At 42.8% G+C, this 22,628-nt stretch overlaps 1 protein-coding gene across 2 annotated transcripts in view; it reads right to left on the bottom strand.

Annotated features, from left to right (window-relative positions):
- ZNF131 (zinc finger protein 131) overlaps positions 1–22,628 on the bottom strand; it is a 124,208-nt gene that overhangs the window by 15,207 nt on the left and 86,373 nt on the right. For both annotated transcript variants that reach the window (XM_069221490.1, XM_069221489.1), the window contains one exon: positions 12,368–12,498. In XM_069221490.1, the coding sequence (XP_069077591.1) occupies positions 12,368–12,498 (131 nt within the window). The remainder of the gene's footprint in view (positions 1–12,367; positions 12,499–22,628) is intronic.

The raw sequence follows: 22,628 nt of genomic DNA, 5'->3' as shown, positions 1-22,628 counted from the left end.
CGCATTCTTCTGAAGAAGCTTCACCAATACGTGGATTCCAAATTACTTTGTGAATAAATCCAAAAAAGACTGACTAACTTTCTCAAGAGTTGTTTTTGCAATATTCAGACTTTTATGTCTATATTAAGCCTAAGAACAAGTGTGATATTCATATCTCATTTTTTATTAGATTGTTTTCATTTGTTAACAAGTGCCTTACATTGTTTTTTTAAATGTTTGTTTACCATGTAAACTAAAGGGGTTCGGGTGTTTCCCCTGTGAGTGCACCGTAATTGTACTTTGTGCCTTACTCATTCATTGAGCACCTGTTTTGTTCCCCCTTTTTTTCACACCCTCTGTATTAAATGTACGGCTTGAGAATTGGCTATGCACCAGTGGATTGCGGCCTGTGCCGCCACCCTCTTTCCTGCAGCATCAATCCTTTTGCTCTTCTTTTCTGTAGGAGGAAAGCCCCCGGTGGCTTAACTGTTAGCCCATTTATGGGCAGTGGTTGCCACTATCGAACTGGGTGGTAATTGTGCCCTGATGTCAAGTGGGTCCCCCAGTGTAAGACTGTGGTGAGCCTGAGGTGTATGATCCCCTTGTATAGGTGACTGAGGTGAAGACTGGTAGAGGAGGAGGAGGAAAGAGGAGGTGAAAGAGTAGGAGGTGGAGGAAGAAGAGGAGGTGGGGGTGTGGGAGAAGATCAGCATGGTGGGCTAGTAGCCTTGTCCTCTTTTTGGAAGAGACAGGAGCATCCAGAGCCTCTTGAAGAGAGTTTCCTCTATGGAAGCACAGGAGAGGAAGGTGAGGCTATAATCTGACCTGTGCCTTCTTGGATTTGGAGCTTACGCTGACTAGCATACTTTTTCTCCAGAATAAGTTCAACTGGAGAGGGGCTGGTGGAGGACTGGTCTGAATCTTTGGTTTCCAAGGTTTTCAGCTCTGAAGGCTTTCTTGTGCTACGGAACCTTGGTCGGCCGCAAAGTCGAAGCTGGTGGCTGTTGGGTTCGATCCTGAGGTTCGGATTGACACTGAGACGATCTCTTAGTCTGAAGCTGCAGAGGTTGAAGCCAATGATGTGGCTTTAGCCTTTGCAGCCATTTTTGGCACCAAGCCGGAAGGTGGGGCGGCCGAAACAGTTTTTCTGTACGGACCATGGGCAGATGGCAGTGGTGGACCGGTGACCTACGCTATAGGTTGCAGGGACTTTTTGGAGGGTTTTGTGGGAGAGCGGCCACAGTACGCACACATTGGGCAGTGGAAAGTTCTTGGATCTCGATGTTGAACTCCACATCCAACTCAGAGTTGTCCTGGATGGGAAAGGTTTCTTCCTCCTTAACAAGCTCTTCTCCGAAGAGGTCTGGGGTGCGTCGGGTGTCTTCTGAGCTATTTCCAGCAGACATGCTCGCCGATCCTGAAGGACCTTTTTCAACTAGAAAGACTTGCAGGCATCACAGTCAGCCTTGCAGTGGTCTGGAGAGTGACTGAGGTTGCACACCAGGTGTTGATGAGTGTGCATGAACTTGGCGTGGCACCGAGGACAGAAGAGAAATGGAGTCCGTTCAATCAGGGAACCATTACTGTCAATGCCAGAGCCAGGTGGAATGTAGGCTAGAGACAGGCACTGTCACATAGAGAACAGTGGGTTGAGGCCCGATTCGATGCAAGTGGCGAGAGTGCTAATACCGATGGTACACAAAGGAAAGATGGAAAACCCGAACGGAGTCGAAAGACAGAGCGGAGGCATACATGTCCGAGCCTGAAGGCAGAGAAAAAACTGCAAAGAGAAAAGGATGTCGATGCCCATGCGCAATATCACCGAGAGGAGTCACTCATTCGATGCTGTGACTCAAAACACTTCTTCAAAGGGAAACATGTTGCACCACTCTGGACCCAACACTAGATGGCAGGAGTATGTAGGGCATGTTCATCAACAGCCATACATGCCAGCGAACATTTAGTTTATTGGAGACAGCACAGTACCAGCCTGCCTAGACATCTCCACAGTTCTATAACAGAACTCTGGAGAACAGAAAGCGGGCATGAGGCCAGAATTGGATACACACAACATTGTAATGGGAACTACATAGAAAATAACACCTTACCCCTTTAAGAACAAAGAAATTAAAGTAATAGAAAAACCACCACAAAAAATAAAGAAAGGATATACAGATAAGAGAAAATACCTGAAAAATGATCAACACAAAGTCAAAAATATTATACATAGTCAACAAATTTGCAAGGAACACGCCTGGCACAAGCTCCATAGTGGACTCTCGATGCCACAGTCCCAAGCTGACTTTCTTCACAATGGGTGATGTGACCCTTCACTATTGTTACTTTCACATTTAGCTACTCTCCTGACATTTCAAACCTTCCCTTCTTGAGTGACTAAACTGTTCTTATTGACGCTGACCACTCAAACAGCTTTGCAAAATGTGTAATTTTCCTTGGTCAAAATCTCAGGTCTTCTAACTTTCCATTTGGCATCATATGCCTGTTTAGTCCTCTTCCGTTTCTCTTCCACTCTCAATGCCACCTCTTCCTCACTTCTCTCCCCATCCTTTACTTTTTGCCTCTTTTTAAACCACAAAGGGCATGATTTGGAAAAAGGATCTCTCCCTGTAAGCAATCTAAAAGGACTAACCTCTGTGGTGGTGTGAGGAGTAATATCATACAACAATAATTTCTCCCTTAGTTTATTTTTCCACTCCACTCCAAATCCACATGCCCACATGATGTTATCTTTCATTAAATCTTTCTACTTGACCATTACCTTGAGGTTCATACACAGCAGTGGTGACGTGAAGAATATGACAGTATCTAAGGAAACTCTCCATCGTAAACGCCTTCAACTTTACTCGATTATTTGTGAAAAGAACTTCAAGATACCCTGCTCTAGCAAACATCTCTTTGAGAAATGCAATCACAATAGCTGTGGTGACCTGAGGCACCAACTTTACTTCTGGCGATTTCAAATGGTAGTCTATCACAACCATGGCAAATCAACAGTCTCAGGGGAAAAAAAACTGAAAGGTCCTGAGATATCAAACCCAACATTTTGCTACAAAATGTTCGGCCAATCAACCAGGTTCAATGGTGTAGATGCCACTTAACATTTTTTCACACTCTGCCTAATACCCTTTTAAGTCCTGCCAACCAAAAAAATGTTCTTACCAATCTTTTCATGGCTGGCATTCCTAAATGTCCTTCATGGGCTACAGATAATATATAATCCCTCGAACTGAGAGGGGGGTTTACGTTTTCCTTCTTTGAACAACATGTCACCTTCAACCTCAAACCCCGACCTTCCAATGAGGGAATAATTCTGCTGAAATTTCCTTCCTCATTTGCAATTATTTAACATGTCCCATAACACTTTTCAATAATAAGTCACCCTCCATAGCAACCTTCTACATCTCTTCAGACACACCTTCAGATTTTCCAGCTATCACATCAGCTATGTTAGCTATTACTTCAGTGTCATCTATTGCACTAGCACACTCAGTACAAGGAAGTCTGAATGGACAGTCTGCTGTGACATTTTTCTTTCCAGGGACATATTCATCTTTAAAGTTGAACTCCTGGATCCTAGATATTAACCGTGCAATACATGCTGTGTCATTACACCCCTCTCCAGGAGGCAAAACGTTTACAAGAGGCTTGTGGTCAGGTCCCAAAATGAAATAAGACACACATAGTTTTGAAAATGTTCCACAGCCCATACACATGCTAACAGTTCCTTCTCTATCACAGCATAGTATATTTCAGTATCACTTAGAGTGCGGGAAACCAATGCTACATTCCACTATGCTGTGATAATACTTTTCCTACCCTGTACGTATTTATATCCATTGTAATAGTGCAGATTTTTTCATATGAAAAGGTTTCAAAGTGGGTGCCCCAATCATCTCTGTCTTTATGAGTTTAGAAACTTGTTGCTGTCTTTCAGTCCAAACAAACTTTGCCACTAAAACGGAACCATTAAGCGAACTAACCAGGAAAAACAAGTTTTTGATGATAAATTTACTATAGTATTTGCACAACCCAGCAAACCAAAGCAACTATCTTTATTTTCTGGTAGTGGTGTCTTCATAATGGCGTTGACTAAAGATTTTTTTGGTATCACACTTTTTTGGACAAACTGCCCCCAAAGTTTCCACTGTTTCATGGAATAATTTGCACTTACTTTCCTTCAAGGTTAGCCCATTTAATTTTTTTATTTTTTTAACATGCACACACACTTTCTTTAGACGCGCCAAATTTTCATGTAGGTTACTGGAGAAAATAAGGCTAGCATCCTAAAAACACTTAAATGCTTCCATGCCTTCAAAGATGTGGAACATAACCCTCTGAAACACAGATGCCACAGATTCAAGGCAGAATGGCATCCTCTTAAATAGGAACAAACCTTGCAGGGTGATAAATGCAGTCAGACTTTTAGAGTCTTCAGTTAATTCAATTTGAGATATGACAACCTGTGTGGAAAATACACTAGCACCTTCCAACATGCTCACTCTACCTCGTTAATATTTGGTAGTGGATGACAATCCACAACAATATTAGCATTGAGTGCTCCAAGATAAATATATAGCCTTAGAGAAGTGTGCTTTACATGCCAACATTATGGGAATTATGAGGAGGGCACCCATTTGGAAGAACCCACTTCAATATCATCACCACAACATTTTGTTTAACACACTTAAGTTCATCACTCACATTAATAGGCATACTTCTTAGTTTTTGTTCGACTGGTTGAGCTCCACGCTTGAGCTTAATGCAATGAGTATAATCTTATAACGTAGCTAATTGCACAGAGAACACCTCTGGTAACAGACACAAATATTGCACCATTGACATATTAACCAATTACATGAACAGGTTCTTTAATGCATGGATTATGTACAATGCCCAATTTCCATTGGTCTCTCCATCCCAATACAATGACTCCCTTTTCTGCCACATATAATTTGATGTGTGCTTCTCTTCCTTCGAAAGAGATGTTAACAACAGAGCACCCCATCAAAATGATTTCTGAACCGTCAAAACGTTCAGCCACAATACCTGACCTGAGAAGACACAGTATCAGCCCTGAGTTCTAACTCTTTGCTAAGAATTTGAATTTTGCACATGGGAGTTTTCCTAACTTTACTCTCTTCTCCGGGAGTGTTCACAGATACTATCCCTTTTTCTCTCACTGCTGGTCTCACCACACCCACATTTCACACAAGAGACTTCTCTTATGGTGGCAGTTCTGCCTTTGGAGGAGTAAGCACTCTTCCTCTTGTCCTTACACACATTGGGCAAAGTGCCTGATCCTGCCTCATTTGCTGCACTCTTTCTCAATGGCAGGACATTGTGAAAATGATGCTAAATTACTAAAACTTCGGTATCTATAAGCAGCTGTAGGTTTATCACTGTTCCTTCCTTCTCTTTGGGCACCGATATGAGCACAACTGTTATTAACAACCCAAACCTCATCAACAGCATTTACACTCTTAGAAATGTTATCTTGAATGGATTTCATCCAATTTTCGGACACCTTAGCAGTGGTGATGGCATCCGGCAATTTAAGATCTCCCAATAATCAGCTATTCTAGTATTTTTTTTACTACTTGCATTTCAGGGGTCGAAAAATCTACTCGACCACTTCCTATGGTGAGTCATATTTGATCAGGTTCAGCTATTTTTAGGACTCGCCCCTTCTAGCGAGTTGACAAAGAACAGGTGTTCTGTTCAGCCAGAAAGTGGAGAAGCAATAAAAGACACTTACCTTTTGTTATTGTATGCCACATTAGCTCTTTGTTCACATAAATAGGTCAAAAGTAATAGTCTTACAATTGATTTTCCTTCTGACTGCAGAATTCCACGATTCTGTAAGGTGAACTCTGACCTGCTGTTCTGAGTGCTTAGTGTGTGAAATAAAAGGCTATATGGTGAAAGGCTTATCCAAACACAAATTTAAATGAAAAGTCAACTGTACAACAATTTTAAAATCTATTTCAGTAGCTGTGAAAACCCATTTTTTTTATTTCTGTGTGTTGAAAAAAATATTTTAATAGGATGAAAACAAATCAGACTACTTTAGGGGTTGATGTGCAAAGTATGTATTTTCTGAAACCCAGTTGTCACACTTTGTTAATACACTGTATAGTTTTATCAGTGAAGCTGCAAGTTAGTGGAAAGATTTTTGTAAATTTACAGTGTGTAGATGACAGTGTGCAGCTACATCATGGTTTAATAATATATTTATTAAAAGTGAGTGTTTAAACCAACTGAGAAACACTCCTGCCCTGGTGGCAATGCTATTAGTAAACTTAAAACAAGTCATAGGTCACGCGTCCCCTATATGTGGGCTAGATTCTTGTGATACGTGCAGCAAGCTTTAGTCTACTTAAACAAAAGAGGCTTCCTTGTACTGCAGAAATGCTGAGCTCACACATTTCAAGGCGCAATAATATGTGAGAAAGAGAAAAAGGAGACTCTGCAAACTATTTGCCTAGGACCACACAATTTGAGATGCATTTACGGGTCAAGTATATTAATGCTAGGTCAAGTAGATTATTAAAGTTACTCAACCTGCAGGTCTAGTAACATTTTAATGATTTTTCGAGGCCCGCATTTACAATTACTTGTTTTCTGATCATCTCATCATTCACCACCAAAATTAAAGTTCATAGAAATCATTGAAAGATTCACCACCACGTTGAGCCCTTGTGAAAAATGTAAACCTATTCAACGAAGTGGGTTTAAATCTGTGCTCCACGCATAACAAAGCCTCCTCAAAGAGTTCTCCCTGACCTTCTTGAGGAACAATTTAAGTGAAGTTCAAAATGTTACTTCACCCTCCGACCCTAAACAAAACGATTTTCTACTTCTCAGCGGTCACCATCAATAGCTTTCATGTACATCAAAAACACTTCTTTCCATCTGGTCCATGGAATAGAAGGTTCATCCTTGGCTCGTAGGAATTAAGCAAGAGGTTCAAACTGCACTGTAAAATCTGTACTACAAATATAATTACTATAACCTAAAAATTATGATGAAAGTAATACTCAGATAATTCACAAAATGCTTTCATCAAAGTTGTAAATGTCAAATAAAAGTGTGCATGTCACTGTTGACAGGAAAATGTACATTCAAATCTCAAATGTACATTCTAATCTGCCTGTCCTCCTCCCCTTTTCTCCTCATATCTTACTGTAATATTTGCAGAGCTCTTATGCTTATTTATTTACATGATTTATGCGGTGTGCATCGGTGAGGTTCAAACTACAAAAGATTGTTGTTGATGCGTGGCCGTGCGCATAGGCATAGTTAAACTAACTAAGAATAGGTGTGCCCAATTTAAAATGGCACCTGCAGTGGTCCCTCTATTTTTTTTTTTTTAATTAGTCATGCACACTATGTTTTATTTCTGATAGCTGTGCACATCGGTGTACAGTAAGTAATGCAAATTGTCAAGTCCCACCAAGCACAGCCCAATGAATGGTAGGAATATATATATTTTTTTTAATGAAATAATAGGGTGGGTCTGGCCCATCCTAATATCGGGCCCCACCCTTACCCCTAATGCCTCTGTCTTTCTGCTCTCCCCTGCAGAATAAATCATCCCATCCCCATAGCAAGTGAGAGAACATCAGATTCCTTTGGATGTTGTTCATATATATGGGCCAGGAGACTGTGACTAACTCCCAATGTTTCTCACTTGTAATGGTGCATGGTTACACTTTTTGGGCTTGAGTAGGCCACCACATGGGAACACTTACCAGTGCCAGGCAGTTCTCAAAACTAGACATCTAGAGGAGTCCAGGGTGGTGTGCTTCGCACGGATCCGACTCCATTTTCTAACACACAATGCCTTGTAAACCTTAAACTTTTACTAAAAACACACACAGACTTGGAGGAATGCTGGGTGGAAGGAAGTTTGTGGCTCCCCACAGATTCCAGAACTTTCCATCACAGAAATGTGAGGAAGATGTTTTTTTTTCAGTTAAAGCTTGAGGTTTGCTGGTGCTTCTATTAAAAAACAAAAAAAACAAAAAAAAACTGGTGAGAGCCACACAAGTCACCCTATCCTGGATTCCCCCAGGGATCTAGGGCCAGATGTATGAAAGCATTTTGCATTGGCGAATGCAAAATGCCATTTCAGAATGTATGAAAGACATTCTGAACACAATTTTAAGGACTCTATAAAATAGCTATTCCTAAAAATTGCGACCCTGTTTTGAGAGTCCTTATTTGCGATTCCTTAGCACATGTATGAAACAATTCCTAAATGCGATTTGGGCATTTAGGAATCGCTATTTACCACCAAGTTGAACTTGGTGTAACCATGTGCAAATTTAAAAAATGCATTTAAAACTTACATGTAAAGCACACATGGTGAAATAATTTTGGGGTTTTACATTTCCAAAATTGCAATTTCTAGTTAAGAAATCGCAATTTTGGAAATGCAAAAAATTTGCAGATAGGTGCGAATGGGGCCGGTATCGCAATTTGCAATTCGGTAATAGCATTTGTGATTTTTAAGAAATCGCTATTAACGATTCGCAAATGTGATACATGGCATTTTGCGAGTCGGAAATAGTGATTTCTTAAAAATCGCTATTTCCGAATCGCAAAAGGCCATCATGATACATCTGGCCCCTAGTTTTCAAATATGTGGAAGTTTGCTAGGTTTCTCAGGTGCCGGCTGAGATAGGGCCCAAAATACACAGTTACCCACTTTACCCACTGTGCGATTTCCTGTCGTCTGTACTAGGCTTACCCACATGAGTAAGGTACTATTTTTAATTGTAAGAAATAGAATAGTAGAATATTTATTACCACCAACTGGGTTTCGCTGCATTTGAGCCTTTCAAATGTAAGCCAGTGTGCAAGTGTCCTCTAAATCACTTTAGTATGGGTCAAATATGGACAAATAGCCACTGCTCCTAAATTCTCTATCTCAAGCCCTTTTCAGAAATACATAGGTTTCCTTGATACCCATTTTACTGTATGAATTGGTCTATACTCAGTACACAATGAAAAAACATTTTGCAGTGAAGCTTAGTTATTGGCTCTGGGTACTTCAGGTTCTTGGAGAACCTACAAACCCTATATATATATATATACCATTAGCCAGAGGTGTCTAGCAGACGGAATGGTACAACAATGTTGTAAACTGGACATTGTGACAAAAGTTCCAGATGAAAATGTTAACACAGATGGATGTTTTTATCCCCCCATTCTCAATATCTATTTCAACAGTTAATTTGGGAAAACCTTGAGGAATCTACACATATGAACACTTGCTGAACCTTGGATTTCTTTATTGCAGGTAATGCGAACAATATATGGAAACGGGAATGCAAGTGAATGAATGGTAAGCATTGTAAGCATGTACTCAAAGGAGATTTTTCTAAGTAATAATAAATCATGTACCTTCTACACAAAGCTCGGATAACCAATGCTTAATTTGTGCTTGTGATTTTTTCGGTGCAGGGCCGGAAATTATTTTTCTGTCTCTAGCATTTACTGCGAACAAAAAAAAAAAAAAACACAAATGGGAAAGACTGAGGAAGAGAAAAATTAAACGGGTTCTCAAATGGAGAAAGCAGAAAGCTGCAAGAGTGAGGCTGAAGGGGTAGGGGGTGGCTGTCAATGGATTAAAGAGGCCGGAGATGGCTTCAGGATTACTCTGCCTCGGTATTCCGTGCTCGCACATTTAATTGCAGCAACCGCATTTTTCAGAGGATAGCTGTGGGCACGGCACGTTTCTATTTACAAATTAAGCACTGCTCACAACCATGTCCTGAACAAGTAACCAGAGAAGGTGTATCACTGCCTGTGAGCCAAAACTGCATTTTCTCAGCCCACATACAGCTTTGACTATCAGATGTCAGATTCTCTGTAAATAATTAAATGAGGATTTTGAATAAATTAGAATGCATAATTTAGCCTGACTAAACTACTTGGGAATGTAACTGTTTCAGAAGATAGACTTAAAACTTTTAAAGTTTTGCCTTAAGAAAGCAAATTGAGGAGACTGTTTTTACCTGATGTTTCAAAGAAAGCTGTTCATCAAGGTCAAAACCCAATGACTTGACTTTATGAGTAGGGGGAGCCAGATCCTCAGATCAGGGCCAAATGGAATTACACCATTTGTAGACATAGCTACATACTGTACACTGGAGGGAATTTACAGACATCCACGTTTGTAATGCTGAGACAAGTTGTACATTTTTTAGCTGATTTGAAGGCACATGATCGGTTGTGTGTCAAAAAAAATTATCAAAGCTATTAGGGACTGCACAGATGTTAAAAAGCAGTGGAGACAGAGACGTCCTAAGTGACTCACCAAAAAGTCTCTGGTAAGGCTGAGCGAAAAGGTGGAAGCATGTCTGATTAGGACTGAATCTTTAGGGAAAAAAAGTGAATCAGGCTTAACTTTTTCTTAGTTAATGCAGACTCATTCCTTGCATCTCATGTTTTAAAATATGTTCTAGGATACAATAACCTCCATATAAGAGTAATTAAAATTGTACAACTATATTCCATCATTCATTTTTCCCAAGTTCTAGAACTGCAATAGGTTTCTCTTTATTCACTGCAGCATATGTTAGATCAGCTAATGTAAAAATAAAAAACATTATTAAACGTAGGGCAAAATATGTTTTAGACCATGTGCATACAGAAAGCTGTGTACCAGTCTGTGTACACAAACCACTTCCTCTGGGACAAAGACTTCTGTACAGTCAGTGTAAAAAACAAAAAAGCGCATCTTGCAAATGTATTGTCAATGGATCTGCTTTATCTGATGTTAGAAAGGGGCCAGTTAAGTAGATGAGGGCATTACTCGCAGGGGAAACATGAAGAGGGATTGCCAAAAAATGGGTGGGGAGAAGGTGGTGTGAGTATTGTCACCTCAATTTCCTTGCAAAGACTCAATTTGCTAACACCCTCTACTCACAATGTCTTAATTTTACCACCACCTTCCAGGTCTAAAAATTCAGTCAATATGTGCAGACATACAAAGTGCAAATACTATGTAAAACATGGAATACAAAAAAACTAATTCAGCTTCAGTAGCAGAAAGAAGGCTTTTTCCTTTAAGTTCATTTCTAAATCAATAGATTTACTTTATGAGGTGGCACGTTAAACAAACATTTTAAATGTAGATCTTTGAGGTAGGAGTTCAGAAATACACTGAGGAAGAGCTTCTGAAGCATTTCTTGTTTGGTTAAATATGGTATTCCTACTTATCAACTCATCTACTTTCTCTTCGTCATGTTATTTTCTTTTCCTGGCCTCGTAAGCTGAAGTTTCACACAGGGCTGGAGGCTCCGATATCAAGTGACCACAGGAGGCTGAGAAGCAGGAAAGTTATACTGTCTCTTATCATTAATACATCTATAAGCATATCCATGAGTATCCTCTAAACATCAGGTAAAAGTCCTGGATAGAGGCAGAAGTTTCTATAGGCACCAACTTCCTATAGTGCATATGTGTAAAAGACTTCCGCAAACCATCGACAACTCCTTTTGAAAGAGAAATTGACAAATCTAATCTCAAAATGGTGAAACAGTTTCAATTACAGGTTGGGCTAGTTCAGCCCACCTAAAAGCTGTACTGAGCCAGAAAGGTCAAAAGGAGTGAAGCAACCAAGAGCAGTAATGTGAACTACAGCACATGAAAATTCACCTGTAGTTCTCAGCTCTTGTGTGTAACAAAGTACTGAACAGAGCTTCCCTGCATCGGATACACAAAGCCCCATGTAACCACTGCAGGCTAAGAGAAAGAGACTATTGTATTTACATCAAACAGTAGGCAATTTCATCATGTCTTCTATAAAGTACTACAGAAGGGTCAACAACTGTGGTAAAAAGGCATAAGAAGAAAGACAACAGATGAAGTTTTAAAAAGTGAAATCATGGAACTATGTACACAAAGGCAGCAGAAAAAACATACATTTTAAAATCTTGTGAAAATGCACAAGCCATTAACATAAATCCTTCCCAAAAATAGGCGTGTCTGATCAAAAAACAAATGCCTATAGATCCTCACAGGGTTTTTTTGTACACTTTGATTTTTGGGGAGCCTGCTCAATATTTACCCCTAGGCGAGAAAAGAACAACATTTCTCCCCTAATGATGGTGTATTTTCTAACCTGTGCTTGGCTCTTGTAGAATCAAATCCATTTAAGGAGACGCATTACAATGGATACCAGGATAATAATATGTTAGTTGAGCTCTATACAATAATATATCATTGTAAGAAAACATCCATTTGTACAATGCTGAAAAAAAAACAGAAAAGGCAAGCGGTTTAAAAACGAATCTTCGTAGATGTGTTTCTAATAAATGAAACAATGGTTAATTTTAAAGCCAAATGAAATTCATACCTGACATTCGTAGAGTTTCTTCCGCCCCTTTTTTGCACCTATTCCAGACTGGCAGGCTGTCAAATGACATTTTAGTGTACTATTTCTGGCAAAACGTTCATGACAGTTTGGGCACTGGAAAGGTTTTTCACCTGTGGTGGGGGATAACATTGCATATATTGCTTTGAGCAAATAACTTTATATAAGTCTACTTATATGTTCACATTAAACTATATACTTGATTGAACAGGTAAAGTTACTTTAAAATGGTACCCTCCGAACGTTGTAAATCACTGGATACAAGGAGTACACTTAGACATTGTAGAGACTTTACTTGTTTCACAATACCAGTACAACGTCTGAATATTGCCTCCAATACACTGGTGCTTACTATGCTGGTGCAGATGCTTTACGATGCAGTAAATCCAAATGTTAAGGTTGCAATATTCATTTTATTTTTTCTTCCCAAGAAAAAAAAAAATGTGTACAAAGTCTTCCTGTCCCTCAACCTCAATGGAAAAACCTAGGTATTGTGTGCAAAATAACACTTTTGCATCATTTAAGACTAGTGCACGTAGTCGTAAAGTTTGAAGCATAGGTAGCTGGGGGAAAGACACTGCAAACGTTTTTTCTTTTTTTTAGGTACCCACCATGTGATGACGTATGCAGTTACTTCACAAACTGCTTTTCCAACATAGCCCCAGTGACACTTCTAGGAATGTATCACTTATGAATGTGGACATATCAGTACATTTTCCATAATTTCAGTATTTTTTATATCATGCTTTATTGAATCTGTTTCATCTTCTTAGATTCGTAAAGTGAAAAATAACATTAAAAATAGCAACATAAAAGAGTACATGAAATGGATATGACATATGGTCGCAGCATCTATTTTGCACCATGTGCTGCATGTACAAGATACCTTATGAATTCAACATATACGTCTACATCATGAAAAGTATCATGAATGAAGCAGGTGTGTTGAAGGATCTAATCCTCCTTCATTTACATGTTCATAGTCATTGATTCCCAATCATTTTACGGCATACACCTCCTGTTCCTTCTGACCATTTCTAGTCATATTTTATGCAGTATTTTTAGCTGGAATGCTTCGGAATCTTGACTTCAATAAAACATCTGTAGTGTGCACCAGAAATCTTTCATTATCCCTCCTCCAGGGAACCAAGGCCAGTCTCCCAGGAAGATTTCAGCCTTATTAGTCTTGCTGCATGTTATTCATTAACATGCTACATATCTTTATTCACCATCCATCCAAGAATAATTTAAACATTCAAGTGACAAGTCTTCAAGAAAGCAAAACACTGATTTTACCTCTTTGAATCAGGAAATTTTGATTGCAGGGTTGGAATATTTTCTTAAGGCAACCTTAATTTTATCACAACCAGGTGACAGTACCAAATACGGCTTTATTTGTTAAATGGCTATTCTGAATTACACTTACAGCAAAATGTGTGCCTGTACTTTTCTAATGTCCACCCTCAGTTACTTAGAAAGGATAACTGATGTTGCCAATTTCTGAATGTGATTGGAGGATGTAAGAGAGAGTAAAAGACTACTGGAATCAACCAACATATTTTGCACACTTTTAATGTACAGACGTTTCTTTTTTCCAACTTTGGAGACCTTGCCATCAAGCAGAAAAAAACCAAATCCTGATGAAACGGAATATACACAAGTATACACAAAATAGGCAATTCTAAGCATTCATAGGCTATTGGTTCCTGAAGTCATGCAGATTAAGCCACAGGCAGATTTTCCAGACTGAAGCAAACCTAAATTAATAGATGATCCATTAAGAAGGATAAATGGACATGGCCTCTCTGTAGAGTAAAAAAAAAAAAACTCCATAATATAATAATGGTGTGTGATGACGTAGGTCATTCACCTCAATATAGATGCCTTGGACGTGTTTCTTGACTGGGGCATTCTTGCATGAATGAAGAATCCATTTGTCTAAGTTGTCATTTTAATTGCTGATCAGAAATGAATATTGCAAAAGGTCTCCAGCTGAGATAGAGACCTGTAAAATTAGGCCTATTAACAATATCATGAACAAAGGGGTGGTGTCCATTCACGGTGATCTGACTGGAGTGAAACATTACAAAAAACCTAGCAAGGTACGTTCTACATTGGTACCAAAGATGCAGTGCTCCTGGAAGTAATTTCAACAACATTTCCTCTCAATCAAGCTATTGTATCTGGAAACATGGCTTCTATATACAACATAATGCTGCATGAGGGGTTTGTGATATCACTGTACTCCCAGTAAAGATGTGTGACGTGTTGTATGCTCCAGACTTACTTGGTAACAACTTTTGTTTCTTTAGCTGTGGTGATGTGTTGTTTACCTGTCCCTGGTTTGTAGTAATATTATGAACAGCTCTGGTCCTAAACAATGACTTGTATGATTATGCTGAACATGTACTAATGACTATCTTGATCGCACAATATTAATAACAATATGTAAAGAAAATGCAAGATCCACGACATGATTCCACTGTGGTGCTAAATAACCCCTTACGGAGTGGCGTGTGTATCAGCCTGGAATTATTTGTCACTTAACTAGTTAACACAATTCACCTGGATTGTTTTTATGCACCTACAGGGCAAAATCTTAATTCAAGAAGATAACATGTCTATTCTACTCATTAGGCATTTAAGTTTACCACGGTCATCAAAGAGATGAAAATCTGAACCAATCTGGTAGAATCATAAAAACCTCTAAAATGGTGCAGGGGAACACCAGGTTAGCAAACTCGAATTCCTTGGAAACCATGAGTTCAAGTTATGCAATTAAAGTTAAGATTTGAACACCTTGCCTTCACTATAGCAGTGGATATAAGAGTTAGAAAAAAGTTTAAGAGTGTACATGGCAGGAGGTTAAAAAATATAAGTGTATATAACATCTGCAGTGCTACTTCAGATACACAAGGAAAATGGCTGCGCCCCATCTGGAATCAGCTCGAGATGTGCTCTTGTAGACAAGCAGTCCTGGCTTATCTTAACTTGGCTGACACAAGAATAATTGTGTGAATGGTGAAATACCTATTGGGAGCTGAGAAATCTCTAACACAACTAATTGTTGATTCTGAAAATGTTCAATGTTGAGATACAAGGGGGGGTGGCCAAGCAAGATGGCTGGCGGGACGCACTTCTCGTGAGCTCCCGCCATCCCGGCCCGATCTTGAAGGAATACTGGGGTGCCTGAGCCGTAGGGTGCCCCCCATTGGCTAGGGGAAGTGCTCTGACCTACATGATAGGCCCATATCCCGCTTTTGGCCTTTGGTGAGCCCCATTTCTGTGGTGCGAGGACCATGGACCCAAGCTGCGTGGAGAGCAGCCAGAAGGAGTACGGGAGAGGCCTTGGCTCGGCCGTCCCAGCTGGATTTTCTTCCCTGTCAGGACCCTGTGCTGGTGCCTGGGCTCCCTTGGGGGCGGATTCGTGGGCCCACTGGACCCCCTGGAATGGGCGGTCCTGTGGCTGGGGATGGTGGAATTCAGCGTGCCCCGTTGCATTGTTGTAGAGGGGGCCTGACCTGCTTCCCCCTGGGTTGGTGATCGGCCCGTGGTCGGGCCTAGGGACAACATCAGAGGATGGTGAGGAGCAGGGGCCCGGGTGCCCAGCAGTGAACAGTTTCTTCTGGGCTGCTGCGGAGTGGCTGGGGGCAGCCCAGCGGACTGTGGCGCTAACTGGAGGTGACACGGCGGAGGTTGCTATTTGGAGAATTGGCGTGTGTGTGTGTGTTCTGCACTGCTGGAGTGTTCTCTGTGGACCGGGTGTGGCGCCATTGTGTGGAGGAATCCGGGACCTGCGACGCAGCATATATCTACCACACCTGAATCGTATAAGGTCTGGGCTGGCGGCATGAACATATTGACATTATAGTGGCACGTTGTTGTGGTTATTCGGGGCCAGACGACTGACTTGCATTATTTGAAGGGTGTCGCAGGTCAACGGTGCTTCATCTCTGCCCCTCTGTGTCAGGTACGGTGGTGATACATCCTATGTTTTCTAAGTTGATGGTGAGATGGGGCGGCATCGGCAAGCTACTGCGTCACAGGGGAACCCTATGGAGCAATACATTACACGTACCCCATTGCTGCAGCGCCAGACTCGTGCACTGAACTTTTGGCTGCTATACAGGGCTCTAGGGTGGCTATTGATAGGAAGATAGACACGGTGGCTGTGGAGGTGAACCTTCTTCAGGCAGACTTCTGCAAAGTATCTGATAATGTCAAAGTGGAGAAGGGGTCTATTGTGGACTTGCAGACCTAGGTAGGCGCTTTACGAAAACAGATGGCGCAGGTCACTTCCATGGTTGGGATGTTGGGAGGCCAGATTGGAGGACTCAGAGGGCAGATCCCGATGGAACAATGTGTACCTCGTTGGCTTTCTGGAACGTGTGGAGGGTTCCACGGCAGAAGGTTTCGTGGAGCAATGGATCAGAGATCTATTGCAACCTGAGGGGTTATCTAAGGTGTTTGCGGTGGAGCGTGCACACAGGGCTCTGGCTGCGCCTCCTAAGCCTGGCGCACCTCCACGTGCCATCATTGCACGCCTTTTAAGCTATAAAGATAGGGACTGTATCCTGCAGACTGCTTGTGAAACCGACAAGGCTGTGTTTGAGAATTGCAAAACCTCCATTTATTCGGACTACGTGAACAAGGTCCAGACCTCTAGAAAGGGGTTTTTGGAGGTGAAGGCCAAGCTTCGTACCAAGAACATCGGATATAGGTTATCCACAATGAATGTCATCATTGTAGGAGGCTGGCCTGGCTTATAGTGGGTACCCTGTGGTACTTACACCCTGTGCCAAGTCCAGTTATCCCTTATTAGTAGAATAGAGGTGTTTCTAGCAGCTTAGGCTGATAGAAGGTAGCTATGGCAAAGCAGCTTAGGCTAAACTAGGAGACATGCAAAGCTCCTACTATACCACTTATATCATATGCACAATATCATAAGAAAACACAATACTCAGAGTTACTAAAAATAAAGGTACTTTATTTTTATGACAATATGCCACAAGTATCTCAGTGAGTACCCTCAGTAAGAAGGTAAGTAATATACACAAGTTATATGTACACAAACCCAAAACAGGTAAGTAAGAGTCAGAAAAGTAATGCAAACAGTGTAGAATTACAATAGGTTGCAATAGGTGAACATAGGTCTAGGGGCAACACAAACTATATACTCCAAAAGTGGAATTCGAATCACAAATGGACCCCAGACCTATGGGAGCTTGTAGAGGGCCGCTGGGACTGTAAGAAAACAGTCAGGGTGTCCAAGATACCCCACCCAAAGACCCTGAAAAGTAGGAGTGAAGTACACCTACTACCCCAAAAGGACACAATAGTCGTGATAGGGAAATCCTGCAAGAACCACAAACCACAACGCACTGAAGATGGATTCCTGGACCTGAGGACCTGCAAGGCAAGGGGACCAAGTCCAAGAGTCGCAACAATGTCCAGGGGGGCAGGAGCCCAGGAAACCCCGGATGAAGTGCAAGGAAGCTGCCTCCGGATGGAAGAAGCTTAGGATTCTGCACCAACGAAGAGAGCTAGGAACTTCTCCTTTGGATGGAAGATGTCCCACGGCGTGCTGAAGGCTGCTGAAGTGTTCCCAAGCAGAAATACCGCAAATAAGCCTTGCTAGCTGCAAGGGTCGCGGTAGAGGTTTTTGGGTGCTGCTGGGGACCAGGAAGGACCAGGATGTCGCCCCTTTGAGGAGGAGACAGAGGGGGGCGCTCAGCAACTCAGAGCCCCCACAGAAGCAGGCAGCACCCGCAGAAGTACCCAAACAGGTACTTAGAAGATTTGTGAAACGGAGCTGGCTCAGAGTCACAAAGGAGGGTCCCACGACGCCGGAGGCCAACTCAGAGGGTTGAGCACTGCAGGACGGAGTGCTGGGGACCCAGGCTAGGCTGTGCACAAAGGAAATCCTGGAAGAGTGCACAGGAGCCGGAGCAGCTGCAAATCACGCAGTACACAGGTTTGCAGTCTAGCGTGGGGAGGCAAGGACTTACCTCCACCAAACTTGGACTGAAGGATCACTGGACTGTGGGAGTCACTTGGATAGAGTTCCTGTGTTCCACGGACCACGTTCGTCAGGATGAGAGGGGGACCCAGAGGACCGGTGATGCAGTCTTTTGGTGCCTGCGTTAGCAGGGGGAAGATTCCGTCGACCCACGGGAGATTTCTCCTTGGCTTCCAGTGCAGGGTGAAGGCAGGAGACCCCCAGAGCATGCACCACCAGGAAACAGTCGAGAAAGCCGGCAGGATGAGGTGCTACAATGTTGCTGGTAGTCGTCTTGCTACTTTGTTGCGGTTTTGCAGGTGTCCTGGAGCAGTCAGCGGTCGATCCTTGGCAGAAGTCAAAGAGGGAAGTGCAGAGGAACTCTGGTGAGCTCTTGCATTCGTTATCTGAAGAATTCCCCAGAGGAGACCCTAAATAGCCAGAAAAGGAGGTTTGGCTACCAAGAAAGGAGGATTGGCTACCAAGAGAGATATGAGCCTATCAGAGGGGGTCTCTGACTTCACCTGCTGGCACTGGCCACTCGGAGCAGTCCAGTGTGCCCCCAACACCTCTGTTTCCAAGATGGCAGAGGTCTGGGACACACTGGAGGAGCTCTAGGCACCTCCCCTGGGAGGTACTGGTCAGGGGAGTGATCACTCCCCTTTCCTTTGTCCAGTTTCGCGCCAGAGCAGGGCTGGGGGATCCCTGAACCGGTGTAGACTGGCTTATGCAGAGATGTGCACCATCTGTGCCCATCAAAGCATTTCCAGAGGCTGGGGGAGGCTACTCCTCCCAGCCCTACACACCTATTTCCAAAGGGAGAGGGTGCAACACCCTCTTCTCAGAGGAAATCCTTTGTTCTGCCTTCCTGGGCTGGGACTGCCCAGACCCCAGGAGGGCAGAATCCTGTCTGAGGGGTTGGCAGCAGCAGCTGCAGTGGAAACCCCGGAAAGGCAGTTTGGCAGTGCCCAGATTCTGTGCTAGAGACCCGGGGGTTCATGGAATTGTCCCCCCAATACCAGAATGGTATTGGGGGGACAATTCCATGATCTTAGACATGTTACATGGCCATGTTCGGAGTTTACCATTGTGACGCTATACATAGGTAGTGAGTGACCTATGTATAGTGCACGCGTGTAACGGTGTCCCCGCACTCACAAAGTACGGGGAAATTGCCCTGAACGATGTGGGGGCACCTAGGCTAGTGCCAGGGCGCCCACACACTAAGTAACTTGGCACCCAACCTTCACCAAGTGAGGGTTAGACATATAGATGACTTATAAGTTACTTATGTGCAGTGAAAAATGGCTGTGAAATAACGTGGACGTTATTTCACTCAGGCTGCAGTGGCAGGCCTGTGTAAAAATTGCCTGAGCTCCTTATGGGTGGCAAAAGAAATGCTGCAGCCCATAGGGATCTCCTGGAACCCCAATACCCTGGGTACCTGAGTACCATATACAAGGGAATTATATGGGTGTACCAGTCTGCCAATGAGAATTGGCAAATTTAGTCACTAGCCTGCAGTGACAAATTTAGAAAGCAGAGAGAGCATAAACACTGAGGTTCTGGTTTACATAAAGGGATGATCCAGAGAGCCCCCTGTTTGGAATATGCAGGGCATTGGAAGAGGACGTGGATCATAGATTCTTCATTCTCACAACCCATTGGGCATGTCTTGGACTTATTAGTTGTATTAGACCATTTGTAAGTTAGGGTACACAAAGGAAGGGACCCTATTCTAAATCTGATATACAGAGCACGTGCAAGTGGAGAAACTAATGTGTCCATAAAGTGCTCAAACTTGTAGTGGCATTTGATTTGTAGGAAACTGCCAGTCATAGTAGAAGAGGAGACTTCTACCAAATGTGAGGTTTGGGCATTAAGCCAAAATGCATCCTTCAATATCTGGATAGCATTTTTTGGAGTAGAGGAAGGGTCCTTCCAATAGTTCCCCAGACCAAGAGAAGAAAAGGTCCGCTCTACATAAGTGCACCACTTGATTTTTGTAATAGAGTTGGTGCTCACCAGGTTTATCAGCCCAAGTCTATATGGGATGAGAGTCTGATGACCAAAGTCGGATCCAAAACAACAATGGCTTAGGGCGGCAATCTGGCTAATTGGAAGGAGATTTAAATCCATTTGGATTGGCAAGGATAGAGTGCTAGATGGAACTCTTAGCAACATCTTTAAGAAAGAATTTTCCACCCTTACCAAATCCTCCATGTTGCAATGGCCCCACAGCTCCGCTCCATATGCCACCCCCCCGCCCCCTTGCTTGAGATTTATATATTTCTAGAGCGGAAGTCATTGCAAATCTGGGGGATCTAGCTGCAAATCTCGCAATGCCACCTGCCCTTTGTTTCAAACACATTGCTGATTTCTGGAGATGAGCATGCCATGTGTGTGAATCTTCCAATTTTAATCCTAGATAATCGAAAGCACCCACTCTTTCCAATGTGATATAGGCTATTGTATCTGGCACGCTTGAAGGTACTTTGCGGGGGCAAGTCACATTTTTTTAACATACTGAGGAGGTCTGGAGATGGCTGGAGCTGTGGGACAAAGTTGGCCTGGGCCGATCTGGGCGGTCTGGTCTGGGGGTTACTCGTGTTTCTGGTGTGGATGGCACAGACTGGAGGAAGCGTGGGGAAGAGCCAGATGCAGGTCTCCGCACAGTCCGCACATAGGAGAGTCGAGTGACAGTAGAATTGAAATTCAGCAGGATGGTACTATGACTGCGGTGGTTCCTGAGCTGGCTGCCGAACTCACTGTGGCGTCTGATCAGGGAGTGGAAATGATTTCCGTTGACACTTGATCTTGTTGATCTTCAGTGGCTGCTGCTCACACATACCACTGGAGGGGGAAAGGGGGGGGGGCTGTGCTCGGGTCTGAGACGCACACCTTCCACAGTAAGATGTACTGGGATCACAATCGATATGGATCTAAATGGGCACTTCATGAATCTGTGCTTTTCTTAGACTATGATTGGTTAGGTTTATAGGCACAGCATAATTTGTATACGGGGTGGGGGGTGGTTACTTCAATTGTGGTGGTAGGGTTCTGGAGTGTTGGGGCATAGGCTGTTGTCCTGGCAGCATTTAAACATATGGATCTACAGTATGTTTTGATACGTCTGTTTTACTGTTTATTTGGGGTGGGCATAGGGGTTTGGGTTTACCAAGTTGGTGCAGGTTTGTATGTGTTTGATGTTTACGGCAGCAGTGCATGGTTGTGCGGGGGATGTGAAGTAAGGACTTGTCTTGCCTTCTCTTTATGGGAGGGAGGTGGGGGACGCAAAGGGTACAGAAGATATAAAGCTTTAACATGGGTCAACAGATAAATACACTGACATGGAATGTCAGGGGGCTGAAGAGAAATACTGCGCGCTATAGGTTGCATTCCTTCCAGAGGAGACATAAGGTTAGTATAGCTTGTCTCCAGGAAACGCACATGACTGAGGAGGAATCACAAAAACTGGCTAAGAAGTGGCGGGGTCAGGTGTTCTTCTCATCCATTTCCTCATGCAAGAGGTGTGACGATATGGATTGTCCCTGGGGTCCCATGTACACACCTCTATAGTGAACCGGATGTGGAGAGGAGATATGTACTTCTACAGGGCACATATACTGGAGTCCCCCCTTAACATTCTTAACACTTATTCACCCAACATAGATTCCCCTAGGTTTCTAGTTTTCAAAAATGTGCTGGTTTGCTAGGTTTCCCCAGGTACCGGCTGAGCTAGAGGCCAAAATCCACAGGTAGGCACTGTTTTCTGTGAAGAAATGTGATGTGTCCACGTTGTGTTTTGGGCCATTTCCTTTCGTGGGCGCTAGGCCTACCCACACAAGTGAGGTACCATTTTTATCAGGAGACTTAGGGGCACGCTGGATGGAAGGAAATTTGTGGCTCCTCTCAGATTCCAGAACTTTCTGTCACCGAAATGAGTGAAAACGTGTTTTCTTAGCCAGATTTTGTGGTTTGCAAAGGATTCTGGGTAACCGAACCTGGTCAGAGCCCCACAAGTCACCCCATCTTGGATTCCCCTAGGGCTCTAGTTTTAAAAAAAATGCACAGGTTTGGTAGGTTTCCCTAGGTGCCGGCTGAGCTAGAGGCCAACATCTACAGGTAGTCACTTTGCAGAAAACACCTCTGTTTTCTGTCAAAAAATGTGATGTGTCCACGTTGTGTTTTGGGGCATTTCCTGTCGCGGTCGCTAGGCCTACCCACACAAGTGAGGTATCATTT

The sequence above is a fragment of the Pleurodeles waltl genome, chromosome 1_1 (genome assembly GCF_031143425.1).
Source record: "Pleurodeles waltl isolate 20211129_DDA chromosome 1_1, aPleWal1.hap1.20221129, whole genome shotgun sequence".
NCBI classification, from domain to species: Eukaryota; Metazoa; Chordata; class Amphibia; order Caudata; family Salamandridae; genus Pleurodeles; species Pleurodeles waltl.
The sequence above is the reverse complement of the archived record's forward strand: the minus strand, read 5'-3'. Positions and strand labels throughout refer to the sequence as shown.